The sequence below is a fragment of the Xiphophorus couchianus genome, chromosome 2 (assembly GCF_001444195.1).
Source record: "Xiphophorus couchianus chromosome 2, X_couchianus-1.0, whole genome shotgun sequence".
NCBI lineage: Eukaryota > Metazoa > Chordata > Actinopteri > Cyprinodontiformes > Poeciliidae > Xiphophorus > Xiphophorus couchianus.
In genome coordinates this window covers 27,362,701-27,377,879 of record NC_040229.1, presented here as the reverse complement: position 1 = coordinate 27,377,879, position 15,179 = coordinate 27,362,701, and the positions used below count along the sequence as shown (strand labels likewise).

The 15,179-nt window shown below is 37.6% G+C and overlaps 1 protein-coding gene across 1 annotated transcript; it reads right to left on the bottom strand.

The window, feature by feature from the left end:
• Positions 1–1,784: 1,784 nt before the first annotated feature.
• alkbh3 (alkB homolog 3, alpha-ketoglutarate dependent dioxygenase) lies at positions 1,785–14,342 on the bottom strand. The gene is made up of 10 exons (XM_028001241.1): positions 14,193–14,342; positions 13,414–13,502; positions 12,296–12,402; positions 12,181–12,215; positions 11,991–12,038; positions 11,258–11,361; positions 7,104–7,192; positions 6,813–7,022; positions 5,395–5,493; positions 1,785–2,508 (listed from the first exon to the last, which is right to left on the bottom strand). The coding sequence occupies exons 2-10, from the start codon at positions 13,490–13,492 to the stop codon at positions 2,383–2,385; spliced, it is 897 nt and encodes a 298-aa protein (XP_027857042.1). The 5' UTR covers positions 13,493–13,502; positions 14,193–14,342; the 3' UTR covers positions 1,785–2,382.
• Between the last annotated feature and the right edge of the window lie 837 nt (positions 14,343–15,179).

The following is a 15,179-nucleotide window of genomic DNA, read 5'->3' as shown; positions in this document are numbered from 1 at the left end:
TAAAAATCAAAGACTAAACTCACTGTTTAGTTTTGTTGTGAGGACAGAAGTCAACTCTTGTTGTCCAAACTTTTTGCCCCAGTGGCCAAAACTGTCGAGTTGAAAGTAATTACAGAATCGTTTTTTTTTTAAAGGGGCAGTATCGCTTAAAATCAACTGTTTTTTTTAGTTTACATCATGTTTTAATGTTATTACCTAATCAAAACCATACCTGGAGTGTTGCTTCTAATTCCTTCATGCATGTTTGAGAAACCTCAGCTGTTCCAAACAACTGGGCGGACCTAGCCCCGCCCACTCAGCTCCTTCAGACTAGCCAGCAGCAATTAGCAAACGCCTGGTGAAACTACACATAGCTGCTCCTATAATGAGCTCATTATAGGAGCAGCTTCTCAGTGAAACTCTGGTAAAAACGTTATTAAAGGGTTAATAGAGGAGCCATGTTGTGATGACTTCCTGAAGGCGGAGTTTCAGAAAGAGCAGGAGCTTCTTAAAGAGACAGAAGCCCAATTTCAAAACCTTAACTTACAAAGTCAAATTTTTTTCACGTCATATTTGACAGCATTTATATGACAACTGAAGGTAACATAGTTAACTGATTGTGCTACGAAAAGGCACCATGTTCCTGGAAAATACATAATATTATTACTTTTAGCTAAGAATACAGAAAAGGTAAAATATTTCTTTTTTATCAAACACACAATATTACAAAAGAAATATATAATAATAATAAATAATAAAGAAATTTAGTATTATTATAATAAAGAAAAAAACCCATTGTATGGTTTTTATCAGTTGGTTCTGGTGAGTCTTAAACTTTGATGCACAGTTTTGTCTGTCAAAAGTAAATTACTTAAAAACGGGATTTTCTTTTTCACCAGTCTTAGCCGTGAAGCTAAACCACATTTGAGCTGCATCAGTTTCCTCACAGCAGCCTTTTCTCTAACACATAGTGCCGAGAAGCTGTTTAATTCAGCTTCAGTTTCAAAACAACCTTCTCGCCTTCCAGGAGCGGAGAGATGTTACATCACACCTCGATCCAAATTTACCAGAGGATCGTTGGGTTGTGATCAAGTTAAGAGTTCCCATGTTGAATGGGGCTATTTATAAAGTACATGGAGAGCCCAGTGGAATGACTGGCTCCCCACCAGTGGGTTGAGGTTGTGTATCCAGTGACCCATTGTCTAATTGTGTAAACATCGAGGAGCCGCAAGTCATGCAGTTTAAAAGATGGTAATTCTGGATGATGACCAAATGTATGTAACCCTTTGAATTCAAGCAGAAAAAAAAAGATCTCTTAAAAATATTCTCGCAACGTTTTCTGGAAGCTAGGAAATAGAAATAATTTGGGTAATTCTAACTGACCTAAATCAAGAAAGGTTTGGTCAGATTTAACTTCAGGCAGTGAGTAAAAAAAAAACAAAACAAAAAAAACCATGTATGTTTCTTTTTAGTCGGTGTATGTAAATATATTGGTTTAAGTTGTAGATCTATTTCTTTAAGTCACACTAAATCAAATTTCCTCATTGTTTGATAGAAAGTTTCAGGTTTGTTTTCAATTCCCGACCAGGTAGCAACACTTTCACTTTATAGAAAAGATTTAGAGAGAACATTTAACATTAACATTTACATAAGAATGTTTAAGACAAAAACTCTGCAGCTCAGCAGACGGGTTCGGTTTATGTTACCACAAGACACAAACTTCAGAAAATGAAGTGGTTGAAATAGTTTTGCAGTTTCTCACATTAAGTCTCGTTTTTATTTCTCGAATACAGAAAACTGCAGACTTCAATTTTCAAAAAGCTTTTGTGTTTTTATTATTTCAGTATTTGAACATTTGTCAAAAAAATTAAACAAACAAAAAACAAAATAGTTTTCTTTGATCAACTTTTCCATGAAAGTTTATCCCCACTAATAAACCCACTTCCGGTCACTAGCAGTTTCTTTACACATTAGTCACTCCAGATCCTTCTTATACTATGAACCAGCACAAACACTTGAAAGTCATCCAAAATCAGTTGTTCAAAAATATATTTTGGCCAGATTTTACATCGAACTGATGAAATTCATTCATTAGGGTGAAAATCAGAAAAAAGTATATTATTTAACATATTGAACACTGCAGGAGTCAGTGGATGGAGCCGCGTTTCAAGTTGGCAAAGCTAATACTAAATAAAATATTTCAAGGTTTTGATAAAGCAGCAGCCTCAGAAATGTTAAGCACTACTTTTCTCAACTAGTTTTCTCTGATTATATAAACTAAGCAGGGCTGTGTAACAATTTACAATCCCACTGCAACTCATACCTCCTTCTTCAAAAGCATATCTTCATTTAAGTGGTGAACATTTCCATCACCAGCCGTTAGAGCCTGACTCAGAGAGGAACCTACGGGTTCTTTGCTGTGAATCTCATCTTTGTGCCCGGCCTGTGGCCCTCCGGCTCCGGGTGGATGGTCCTGAAGGTCAGGTTGATGCGGGGGCCGCGGTCATGGTATTCCTTTGCCACTTGATGCTGATGAAGAGAAAGAGACTGATGAGTAAAGCATCTCTAATGCTAGGAGGAGCATGATAAAGTGTCAGGAACGTGGGCAAGTCTCTGCTAATGTGCAACACTTACAGCTGCAGTATGTAACTTTTATTTTAAAAAATTATATATATACAGTACAGACCAAAAGTTTGGACACACCTTCTAATTCAATGGGTTTTCTTTATTTTCATGACTATTTATAAGGCAATAAATCCCACTTATTAACCTGACAGGGCACAACTATGAAGTGAAAACCATTTCAGGTGACTACCTCTTGAAGCTCATCAAGAAAATGCAGAGTGTGTGCAAAGCAGTAATCACAGCAAAAGGTTGCTACTTTGAAGAAACTAGAATATAAGGGGTATTTTCAGTTGTTTTACACTTTTTTGTTTAGCGAGGGGGGAGGGTCTTAGCGTTGTCAATCAACCTCATGTTCCCGGTGCTAAATGTGCTAATGGTGGAGAAACAACTTACCAATCCAGGAAACCCGTTACTGCTGTAATTGGTGGCTGTGCTAACTAGCCTTAGCATTCAAAACAGAAGCTGTGGGATCAGCGGTGCGTACATGAGCATGACTGACAGCGCTAAGACCCTCTTCCTGGCTCTGATTGGTTGTTTCTGATTAGAACATGGAAGAGGCAGAGGAGCTTGATTACCTGTCTAATTCCAAACTGTCCCAACCTGACAGTTTCAATCTGAAAAATATATATTTTTATAAAACTTACATAATGCAGTTTTAACACAGATGACAACAAAGATGACAAACATTTTAACCTATTCACTGTTAAAAAAAGAGGCTTTATTCTATTACTTTTAATGATAAATGTGAGAATAATATGAAAAAATGTTCCTTATTTTAGAGCATACACACCAATAACAGGAAAGAAGAGACATCAAACTGGCCTAATGACAACCACATATCAAAGTAGAGAAGCTCTGGTTAGTGATTTATTAATAATTAGAGAGTCATTAATAATTCACATAAGTAGACGAGGAAAATCCTACTAAGTGTTTGTATTAAATATAATTTACTATATTAAAACAGAGAAAAAAACTATTTGGAGTTGAACTGGTAAACTGGATTTTAAATAAGTGACGGGTTCAATTCGTTTAATCTGAGGAATAATCCGTCTTAACATAAAACACCCCTCTTTGTCTTCAACTCAACAATTAAGACCATTACATTAGCTCTTGAGTTTTCTAAAATGCCAAGATTCTCAAATTCAACACTGTTCCATAAAATTCAGCGTCATACAGTAAAACCATCTGAGACTCAGTTCTTCCTGGTCTCTATTAAAGTCAACACCAATAAAACATCCGAGCCTCTTAAAAAAAGAGAGGCAAAAAAAAGAGCAAAAGTAGGAAACAGTGGACTGAAAAAAATGGCATCCACCAACAAGACTTACTTATTCACTTCTCAGCCTAAGTAAATTTCATTCACCCTTAGATCAGCTTAGTTACGATATGTGGACCTTTTGCATTGGTGATCTACAGTAGTATGCCGGATCCCTCTACCTGAACCCCACTGCACACTCACACTTGCGTAAGGCGCAACTTATTCTGTTTTTAAAACGGAGCCCTTTAAGCAGAGCAGACATTCAGACTCTCACTGAAAGGTCTGACTGCAGTAACAGAGCGGATTAATGACCCGTGTGATCTCCTCTCCCTGAACTCAATCTGAAGCACCACTGATACCTTTGTTGGGTCAGTTGGAGAGACGTCAACATAAAACAGGCCTGACCTTATCTTATGTTCTGTTGGCGCTCGCAGCTTTTCCCCCGGCTCTTTACTTTCCACGTTTTTTATTCTCTTGCTCTTTAGTTTGTCACTTTACGACTCCACTAATTCTGTTTAATGAGAGGGAAATGGATGGAAAGCTTTGAAGAAGAAAAAAAAAGAAAAGTCATGGGGGAGTACAAACAGTGTTCATACAATTTCTGATGTAAACTTGTACTAACAATATTAAGGGCAAAAATGTATCGACGTCCATCTATTTTACAAAGAATTCTTGAATATTTATATTATATTTTAACACTTATTGAAATATATTTATAGTATGTGTTATTATGTATTTATTTGCACTGCTTTCAGTGTTGGTATTTTCTAAAATGTGTTGTGCTTTATGACAATAAAGCCATTCTAATTCTAATTCTATGTGGAGTTCCTCATGGTACCGTTTAGGAGCCTCTGCTATTGTGACCCAGAAATGTTGCTTTCCTGATTATACTAGACCACTTTTTACATAAACAAAAATCACAAAAGATGACAAAAGTTCAGATTATAACATGCAAACATATTTTCACAGTTTTCTCTTTTTCATTTTGATTTTAATGCCGTCTAGCACCGATTGTACAAATAATTAAATAATTAATAATTAAATGATGATGATGCTAATTGCGCCTTCTAGTTTACTTTAAAACAGCTTCTGAATGCTTAATTTTGCTTCAAAAAACACAAAACTCTCATATAGCTTGGCAGTTTTAAGCTTTCTGTGAAATTTTTTTCTACACAAAGTGAAATAAATCAATCTTTAGTGACACGATGCATTTACCTTTGTTTTTGTCGCAAAGCTCTGATTTTACCCAGGTGAAACTGCCCTGCAAACGGTATCATACCCTCACTCTGTCGCCCACTTTAAGGTTCCTCCTCTAATTTAAACCAAGAAGCTGTCTGAGCCTCAAATACTTGTCTCTCCTTGAAATGTGAGGCTCTAAACTCGCCAGGAGAAGCAAATCTGTCCTGGCCGCCTGTCAGCTGTGGAAGGAACTCCGTCACACATCTTCAGTCAAAGCACATGACTATTTTACTGTAAACATTGAGGCTTGGTTGTGGAAATCTTGCACTCCTGATTAAAACTGAGTTAAAACCTGCCTGCCAGTCGTCCTGCGTGGCTCCCTCCATCAGCAGCAGAGTCCCGTGGCTCAGAGGAATCCGAATTCGCTCCACATATGTGTAGTCGCCGTCGTCCTCCTGACATGGAAGCAGATCGATGCAAAACACGGACCGAGAGTTAGAAACTCAGACCTTTAAATCAGAGTTTGTAAAGGAATCCCTTTGACTTCAAATGAGCAAGAACCAACAAATTATTTTAAATACACATGTAATACAAAATGCAGGTTTTTAGTAGTAAGTCCTCTTTTTATCAGAATTTACACCTCAGAAGATGATTTATGGATCTCTTTGTTTCTTGTGTTATAGATTGGAAACACTCAATGTATCTATCCTTAATTTTTGTTTTTTACAAAGTTTAAAAAAATTTTTTATTTCAAACCCTAAAAATAAAAACAGTGGTTCTATAAAAATGACAAAATTCCAGATAATAGTTGATATTTATCTTTTTTCTCCCAACAAGTCTTGTAATTTTTGCGGCTCTAAACAAGTTTTATTTCACTGGAATGAGAGAGAAAATGGCTCTATGGATTGCAAAGTTTGCAATCCTAAAACATCACAGTTTTTTCACCTGACTGTAGCTTTAATTAAAATTACAGTTTTACTAAATGTGAGCCAAATTTTGGCACTGATGCCCAAACCAAACTGAGGATTAAAAAGAAACAAACAAACAAAAACCCACACAAATAAGCGACGGATCTAACAGAATATTTTTAGGGAACTGTAAAGCTAATTTACTGCCAACAAACTGGTCCTAAAAGTGAGCAGAAATTCATAACCAAGTTTCTGCAGGTTTCACAAAATTGAATTTAAGACTTTTTAAAGTCATTACGGATGGAATTGAAGTCCAACGTGTCCGCAGAAATGTGCAAACATTGTACTGCCAGTGACAGTCGCAAAACAGCTACCTAGCTAGCAAGAGAGTACTAGCAGCTACTTAGCGGTAGCCTCAACCACAATGTACTTCCGTACACTCAAATGCAACAGAAATGTACAAACATCGTCCAGAGATACATTTACGCAAAAAATGCTAGCTAGCTAGCTAGCATATATTAGCAGCTAGTTAGCAAAAGCCTCAACCGTAATACATGTCCGTAGAGCAGAGTGTTGCTCAAACTTTTACCTGACAGAAAAATCCCACAAGAAAAAACCCCCCAAAAAACATAGAATATATAAAATCAAACAGTCCAAAATGTAAGACCTGTGATTGACGTATTTTAAGGCCAACTTAGTCTTTTTTTAGTTAATTCAAGACATTTTGTAAGACTTTAAATGTAGACACGTGAATTTTAAACTTTTTAAGGACGTGCGGGCACACTGCTTAATATACGTGTGTAAAAATGAAACAAATAGGAAACGTTTGAGGGCAGGGAAAGCAGCTGTTGTCGCCATGATCTCACCGCTGAAGGCTGCTTGCGAAGGCTGAACACTCTGGTGTCGCCCAGACTCAGAGACGCGATGGTGGGTTCGGGGCCCAAAGAGGCCTCGTCGTCGCTGTGCCAGCCGATGCCGTCGTGTCCGTCTCGGTACAAGTTACACAGCAGCGAGTTGAAGGTGCAGCCGCTGGCCTGCTCCACCGCCTCTCTGAGGGCGACCAGCAGTGGATGCCACTGTGTGGAGAGGATGAGAAGACGACGATAAAATGATTCAGGACGGGAATATTAAGAACATTTATTTATCGTTTCAGGTACCTGTGTGTTGGCAGCCATAGTAGAGCGAGCGTATGTGTACGGTAACTCTCCGTACCAGCAGGTGAGCCTGGGCTCGTCATACGCCTCACCTGGACAAATAGAAACAATCAGAACATTACAAAAATGGCCATATCTATAATAAGAATGAGAAAGTCACAATAATGTTTATTAGAGCGAAAGCATTTTGTTTTTTTCGGGGGGTTTTTCTCTAGAAATTCAATGCACTTCTTTAACACAAACATCAAAACTGTAGCAAGTTTTAAAATCCTTTCTGAATTTACTTTTCTTCGCAGAAAACAGCAACAAAAAAAAAAAAAAAAAATCTAAATAAACGCATCCCTAATGTCTTTAAACAACATCAGTACATAAATTGAACCTTTCCGAGTTGAACAGAGCAGGAGGAGAACTGGTTCTAAACCATTTTGCCACCAAAGCGTGTTTTCAGCCGGTGGCAGAGCGAAGCGGTCGACTAAATCTAATTCGACTCTCATTCACTTGTTGCCTTTGGGCCGATCTCCCGAGAAACGACTCTCTGGCTTTCTGCTTATTCTGGCCGATCCTCTGGTACAGAAACACGGTGGAACCAAAACAAGCTGCAGGACAGGCCATCACTTGTACTGGGACTGAATTATGACAGGACCCGGGGAACAAGCGTTTACAAAAACGAGAAGAAATTTAAGCACTTCTTCCATAAAAAGACGGGATCAGAGGAAAAGAAGTTAGAAGTCTGTATGTGGCTTAATTTAGACACCAAATGGATGGGAAAACTGAGTCAGAGCATTAAAGTGGCCCAGCAAAGAAAAAATATTACAAAAATACAAAAATATTAGCAGTAAGTATTTTAAAGATAAAAATACTTTTTAAACTCACCATCTACATTCTGGCTTACCTGACAACATGAAATATTTGTATCATATTTTAATTACAACCTGTAAAATTTTTTTTAAAAAGCAGTCACCAGACGCTGAGTCCTCCCTGAACTAGAGACCCACCGAGGAACTTTTTTCACTTCCAACACCGATATCTGAGGTTTGGTGTCGGCCGATACCGATCCGATACAGGCAAACAGCTGAATTGACTTAAAACATTTCTTTCTTTCTTTTTCTTTTTTAAACACAGACATAAATGTACCGAATAATTAGGCCTGTCGCGATAAACGGTAAATCAATTAATCGTACAATAAATTAAACTATCGTCTCTTCCGACCTTTTTCTCTTTCAGCTAAAGACACTGAATGAAAAAAGGCTCAACTCCGGTGCTCTCCACTGACTCCTCCTTCCTCATTTTACTTAGTGTAAAGCCCAGCGCACACGAGCTGTCAGCCGATTGTCGGCCCATTTTCAAAACCTGAGAGACCAAATATTAGCCGACAGAAATCCTAGGTATAACTGATCGATCGGTTCGTTCCTGCCGTGTGGTGTCCAACAATGGGCACAAAATAATGGCTACAAGTCCAGTGAACTAATTTTAAAACCAGGCATTAATCAATGCTTTACTACAATCTACCTGCAATGCATGTGGCTAGTGTCAGCGTAAAGTCCTGACTGAATGAAAATCATTATAACCTATTTACGTCACGTTAACGAAGAACAGCTGAAAAGTTACCGGTTTCCTCCCCTTGTCATTTCTATATTCTTTGCATGTTGAATAAACATTAATGTTGTTTCCACATATCATCTCCAATGTCCGCTGGACGTGTCAGCTGTTTGGGATTCCCCTCCGTAATTTCACCTCAGAAAGCATAGAGGAGAATCCTCGCTTTCTGATTGGCTACCTGTCACATTGAACAGGTGGAGTTAAAGCTCCCAGTCGGGGAAAAACCCTGATTTGGATCGGAGCGGCAACGACGATCTACCATAACACACCACACAATCTTAGAAAGATGAACGTTTCAAGATGGTCTTAGAAAGTCAGGATCACAATCTTAGTGGGATTGGGGCCAAAAGAGAAAGTCAGGACGACAATCTTAGAAAGTTGGTCTTTCTAAGACCAACTTCTAAGACCAATCTTAGAAAGTTGGTCTTAGAAAGACCAACTTTCTAAGATTGTTGTAAGGGGAAAAATAGGAGCAAAAAATCATGTAGTGTGAACTATTGCATCAGGTAGTCGATGTGCCCATCTTCTCTATTTAAATCTAATTATTACTGAAGGGCAACATAATATACAGACTTCATAATCTTTACTCTTTTGGTTGAATGCAGTATTTATTTCCACTTTTTGGCTTTGTGTTGTTTAGTTTTTTTACCAGTACATTTTTTGTTCATGGAGACTGAGAATCCATTTTATTTTTGTTTTTGGTTGTTTTGTTTATTTTGTTTATCAGTTCCAATGTTAAGTGTTCTTTTGAAAATAAAGTGTATCTATCTTTGGCAGGAAGTCACATGCATTATTACATCATTTTCAGTGTAAAAAGGTCTTCAAACAATATTATCGTTTATCGCAATAATTTTTGAGACAATTAATCGTTGAGCAAAATTTGCTATCGTGACAGGCCTACTAATAATAGATTCATTTGATCATCTGCACCACACTTTAATGCCCCAGCGGCTTGGTCAAACTGGTTAAAACAATACAACTTTTATTTCTTCAGTCAGGAGTAAAACAACAAACGTAAAATAAATCATAGAGAAACTGAAACTGACAAAAACAATAGGTTGACTAGCTTGGTCAAACATGTTAAAAATAAACTGCAACAAATTTTCAAATCGTTCAGGAAGTGCAATTAGGAATTGTAAATATAATGTAGAATAAATATTACAGCATGATCTCACTCAGAGCACATAACATAAAGTTAGACTGAATAGATCTGCGTATATGGGTCGGGCACGTTTCAACTATATCCAATCTAGAATTTTTTTCAATATCTAGATTGATACAGATATTATAATCAGATTGGTGCATCTTTACTGTCCATTGACTGCAGCTGCTTTACCGCTGACCATATATTTGCGCAATTTGGCAAATCAATATTAGTTTATTTCACAAAGCTGCGATGAAAACACTTTTTTCACGTCACACGAGCCACACGACCAACAACTAGACTTTGTCATGAAGAAGACGACAGAAAGTAGCACGTGGCATGTTTTTTAATGACTTATCGCCTGAACAAACTTTGATTTTAATTACGTTTCCTACTTACTGAAAGCACCGCAATTCCAAAATTGTGTTTTGTTTTTTTCGACATTAGGGTAATGGCGATGACGGCTTGTGCCTATTTGTAATGGAAACGCAGGCTGTGATGGAAAGCAACATTCTCAATCCAGAGGAACAAGTTTACAATCTGCCAAATGGGCAGTCCGTGTTAATAAAATACAACGTGCAAGGATATTGGAATGATTAATAGAAAATTATTAATAGAAACCTGAAGATGAAAATACATTATTAAAAATGGAAATGCTAAAGTGGAGGAAGAAAGCCTGTGACCTGGAGGCCCTATAAAGCTTCTGTAATCTCAATGTTTCAAAAATAAAGAATAATACAAACAGAAAGGCAGAAACAAAGCATATCTTCTTTCAGCAGATCCTTCAACCAACATGTTGCTGACAAAGTCTCCCAAGTGAATGAAGACCTTATAAAATCTGACCCTGACCTCCCACCTCCCCGCTAGGTTTACATCATCCTGTTGTCATGTCTAAAGCGGCGCTGTCGCGGAACTGCTCATCGGATGGCTGAGAGCCAGCTGGGAGAAAAGGGAGACCGGAGTGTGGCTTCAGCTCAGCGTGATGCCTTCATACAGAGTGAATAGTGTGTTTTTATCCAATTTAATCAATAAACCAAGTTCGTTTGCAAAGTGCATTTCAGCAACAAAGTTCAAAGTGTTTTACATCTTGAAAGCTTCTCTTTTTGTCCGACAGTCGTCAATTGTGAGAAACAATTTTGTCGAGTGTCATCATCAAACTCATCAACACACATCAGACAGGTTGGTCGATGTTCCAGTCATCATGGTTTCAGAAGGCAACTCTAATTACTAACTCTGTTAGACAAACATCTGTGGAACCTGACGTAAACAAACGTTTATGGAGTGAAATTAAAAGCAATGCGAACCCAAAGCAAAAAGCTAAGCTGCTAAAGCTATTCTAGATTATAAACTATGGAATTTTGTTCCCCCCACTTTGCCCCCTTGTAGGTCTGGAGTTGGTTCTGCTGGTACCCACCCAGTCTGTAGTTAGTCTTCTGGGACCATGGCAGCTCTGCTAGTAGCTTACTCAACATCCAGTCAGCCTCCTCTGGTGTGAGGAACCCGGGCCGCAGCCGCAGCCTGAACGCATTCAAAACAAACAAAAAAATCACAAAATGACACATCTCTCATCATGAAAACAATGTAGATTTTTCTTGACAACGCTAAACTCCAGCAAAAGACAAGCGCTGTACCACCAGGACGGTTACTTTTTCTGCTATCGGTTCATTTTGAGCATCAATAAATATGAAAATATGACATGTTAGTAATACGAATCGCACATCTTCATGTGCGTCATTTCGAGGCAGGGATGCAGGCTAACTGATTAAAGATCACAAGTGATATTTAATCCTTCAGACTCATTGATAAAATCTTTTTTAAGCACCACTGAAGTGGGGTTAATGATGAGGCACACGGGATGATACAAGTAAAAATCAGTATGTTTTCATTTATTTACATTTGATGAAGACAAATTTCCTTGTAGCCTCTTTTTGTCACATGTTCACATAAGACACAAACTAAAAGTCAAGACGTTTTTATTTGCCGAAATTAAAAAGCCAACCTGCGACCGATTATTTGAGTGATTGCTGCCACCTACTGGACTCAAATAGGCACTGCAGATTGGTTTTAGCTTCAATAAGTATAGTGGATTGTTTATTTAAATGTCTGGTACTTAAACACGTTTCCTTCCTCATTAGAACCGTACTCACCGAGACACCCCAGAAGGCCTGAGACTTATTTCATAATCACCCAAATGTCTGTTGAAAGAATGTTTTCGTTATTATTTGTCCATCTCTGTTTAAAAGAATTGAAATCTTAAAAATACGCCATGTAATAAAGGGTCAAATATGTGCTTTTAATCCCAGTAAGTCTTAAAAACTGAACCAGAGTTTAACTTACTCTATTACTTTCTCTGGAGGCACTTCTCTTATTGGCTGCAGGGATTGAAATGAAGGGAAGTTTGATTGTATTTTAAACTCAAACACAGCTTACATGGATCAGTTTCACAGTTTACCTTGGAGGGTTTGTGAAACTCAAATGCTTCGGATGTTTTCTGGTTGCCAAATCCCCACGTGCCAGAGGCGGCGTTAACATTTTTGGGTTGATTGTTTAGGCTGCCCGCTGTAAAGGGGGAGAAAGAAAAATAAAAAAATAAAAAGGCTCACATTTTTTGTCTATCATCCTTTGTTTTTAGAAAGTGGCAAAATGTGCATTTCCTTTGATTTTGAATAGTTCATTAACTACAGAAAGCAAAATAGAGAGTCTCCAAGAAAATAAAATATTAAAAGGGGCAGTATTATGTATTTTCCGAGGACCTGGTGCCATCTTGTAGCGTAATCAAGTAACTATGTTACCTTCAGTTGTTACAAAAACGCTGTTTATCTCAAATTTGACTTAAAAATGTTATGATTCTGTAACTTAATGCTTTGAAATTGGGCCTCTGTCTCTTTAAGAAACTCCTGCTCTCTCTGAAACTCCGCCTTCAGGAAGTCATCACAATATAGCTCCTCTATTAACCTTTTAACAACATTTTTACCAGCATTGCTGTGAGAAACAGCTCCTATAATGAGCTCAGTAGATACACAGTTCCGTCAGATGTTTGCTAATTGATGAAGGCTAGTCTGAAGCAGCTAAGTGTGGGAGTTGCGGGAAAGGACTGGAAGCTATGTCCTTGAGGAGGGTGTAATATTATAGCATGATGTAAAACTCAAAAAAGACTATTTTATATAATACTGCACCTTTCCTTTAAAGTTTCCGCCTCACAGAGCAGCCCTCTCCTGCTACTTCTCTCCTCAGCTCCTTCAGACTAGCCAGTAGCAATTAGCAAACACCTGGAGGAACTGAGAATCCTTCTCGTAAAAACGTTAAAAAGGTTAATAGAGGAGCCATGTTGTGATGACTTCAGGAAGAGCAGGAGTGTTTAAAGAAACAGAATACCAATTTCAGGGCATTAAATCACAAAGTCAAAACTTTTTAAGTCATATTTAATATATACAGCATTTTTATGACAACTCAAGGTAACATAGCAACTTAGTTGTGCTATAAAATGACACTACGTGGCTGGAAATTACGTAATACTTCCACGTTAATGATCAGAAATGTTCACAACTGAAAGAGAGACCTTAAAATTACCCGTTTGACTGTTTGAGGGTTTTGGCAGCTGTTTGGCCCAGGAACCCTGGACTCTTGCACGCTGGCGCTTATCTGACATCCCATCCAATCTGCAGTTAGACAGATAGACGGGTAAACCTGGCTTATCATTCACATTTAAGGTCATTTTGTCTCAAATCAAACAAAATAACACATCAATGTTGTTGGATATGGGTGTTTTTTTATTTTATTTAGCAAGGTCAAGGTCTTCCTTTGAGAATCCCTCCATTGATTTGCTTAGTTGTAAGACAGAGGCGGTGTGTCTTTTTACACAACTAAACACCTCTGAGGTAAAGATGTGATTATGTGAATTAAAAATTGCAACAAAGAAGAAGAAGAAGAAGAAGAAAGCTGCCTTATGTGAACGTGGAAGCTTTTCTATGTTTTTTTTTCAGGAAGGTAGATTTTTTAAAAATCTCGGTTAAAAAAACGATTTACAACAAAACATGAGAGCAAACAGAAAAACCGAGCATGACGTGTAGATGAAATTAGATACACAGAAAAGTTACAGAACATTCTAGATAGTAGCCTTAAGTCTGTAATATCAATGCACTCGCTGTCAATAACGTAAAAATGTTCTTAAATTAATAAAATGCGTCGTCAAATAATATGCCCACAATAAAGTGGCTCTTCTCAAGCAAATGTAACCATAAAGACTCATACACTGGGGGAAAGAACAGCCAGTCTGTTTAAAGTTACGTAAATATTGTTATAAGCTGAAAGACTTTTGAAAAATATAAAAATAACCTTCAAATACTCACCCAAATAGAAGTTAAAGCGCCACAACAGAGCTAAGTCAAGAGAGACAAAAATACTGACGTCTGTCAGCCATTGCTACCGTGTTACAGAAAAATAGTTCCTACTTCAAACTATCAGGCCTCATTAAGGTTCCCATGCAATGTCCACCCATATCATAGACATGTCTATGGTCTCAGTCATGTAATAAATATACCCAATTCTCAATGCGTGCACTGTACCTAAAAATAACACCATATTTTCACCTAAACATATTAAGCAATAATTGAAGTACTTTTAAAACCCTAAATCGCCATTTGTATCATAAATGATACATAGGTTTCTGTGGTCTCTATCTTTTATACCACGATCAATACTTACCCAAAAACCTATTGTATATAATTTGAGACGTGTATTCTGCCATCTACTGGATTATCATTGCACTGCATGCAGAGAAAGCGTTTTCCTTTTCTTTTCAAAATGTCGCCTCGCATGAGATTGGTCATACGCGTTTTCCAGGAAAGCATGACATTAATCATTTTCCAACATGGGAAGCCCAACAGAGATGCAAGTACTGTTCTTGAAATCATTTTGCACACATCTACTGTAAAAAGTGTAAGGTACAGCTTTGCCTGAACAAGGACAGAAACTCTTTTGGTTCCTACCACGATGTGAAATAAATGCCTATAAAAAGTTGTTAGTGGGGAAAAAAAACAAACAAGAAAAACTTTCTAAAGTGTTCCATATTTTCCAACTGTTATAGGCAACATTTGTTTTTGCATCTAAAACTCACATTGTTGGGAGCCAGAAGTTCTAAGAAAAGCCTGCTGTATCAAATCTGATACAAAAAATATATCACAAAGTAAATGACATGGCAAAAAATATTTTTTAGATTTTGCTTCAAGGCTTCATGAAGATCCTAGTTCTAAAAAAATCAGAATTGTCTGACTGTTTTTTGATGGGACAGGCCTTTTAAGTATATACATTGTATCTGTTTAACTTCATGGTCAAGG

Coding starts and splice junctions, on each gene's coding strand:
- alkbh3 (XM_028001241.1), bottom strand. CDS start 13,492: ATGTCAGATAAGCGCCAGCGTGCAAGAGTCCAGGGTTCCTGGGCCAAA. Junction 12,403..13,413: donor ACCCTCAAACAGTCAAACGG/GTAATTTTAAGG, acceptor CCCCCTTTACAG/CGGGCAGCCTAAACAATCAA. Junction 7,193..11,257: donor GAAGACTAACTACAGACTGG/GTGGGTACCAGC, acceptor CTATTTGTCCAG/GTGAGGCGTATGACGAGCCC.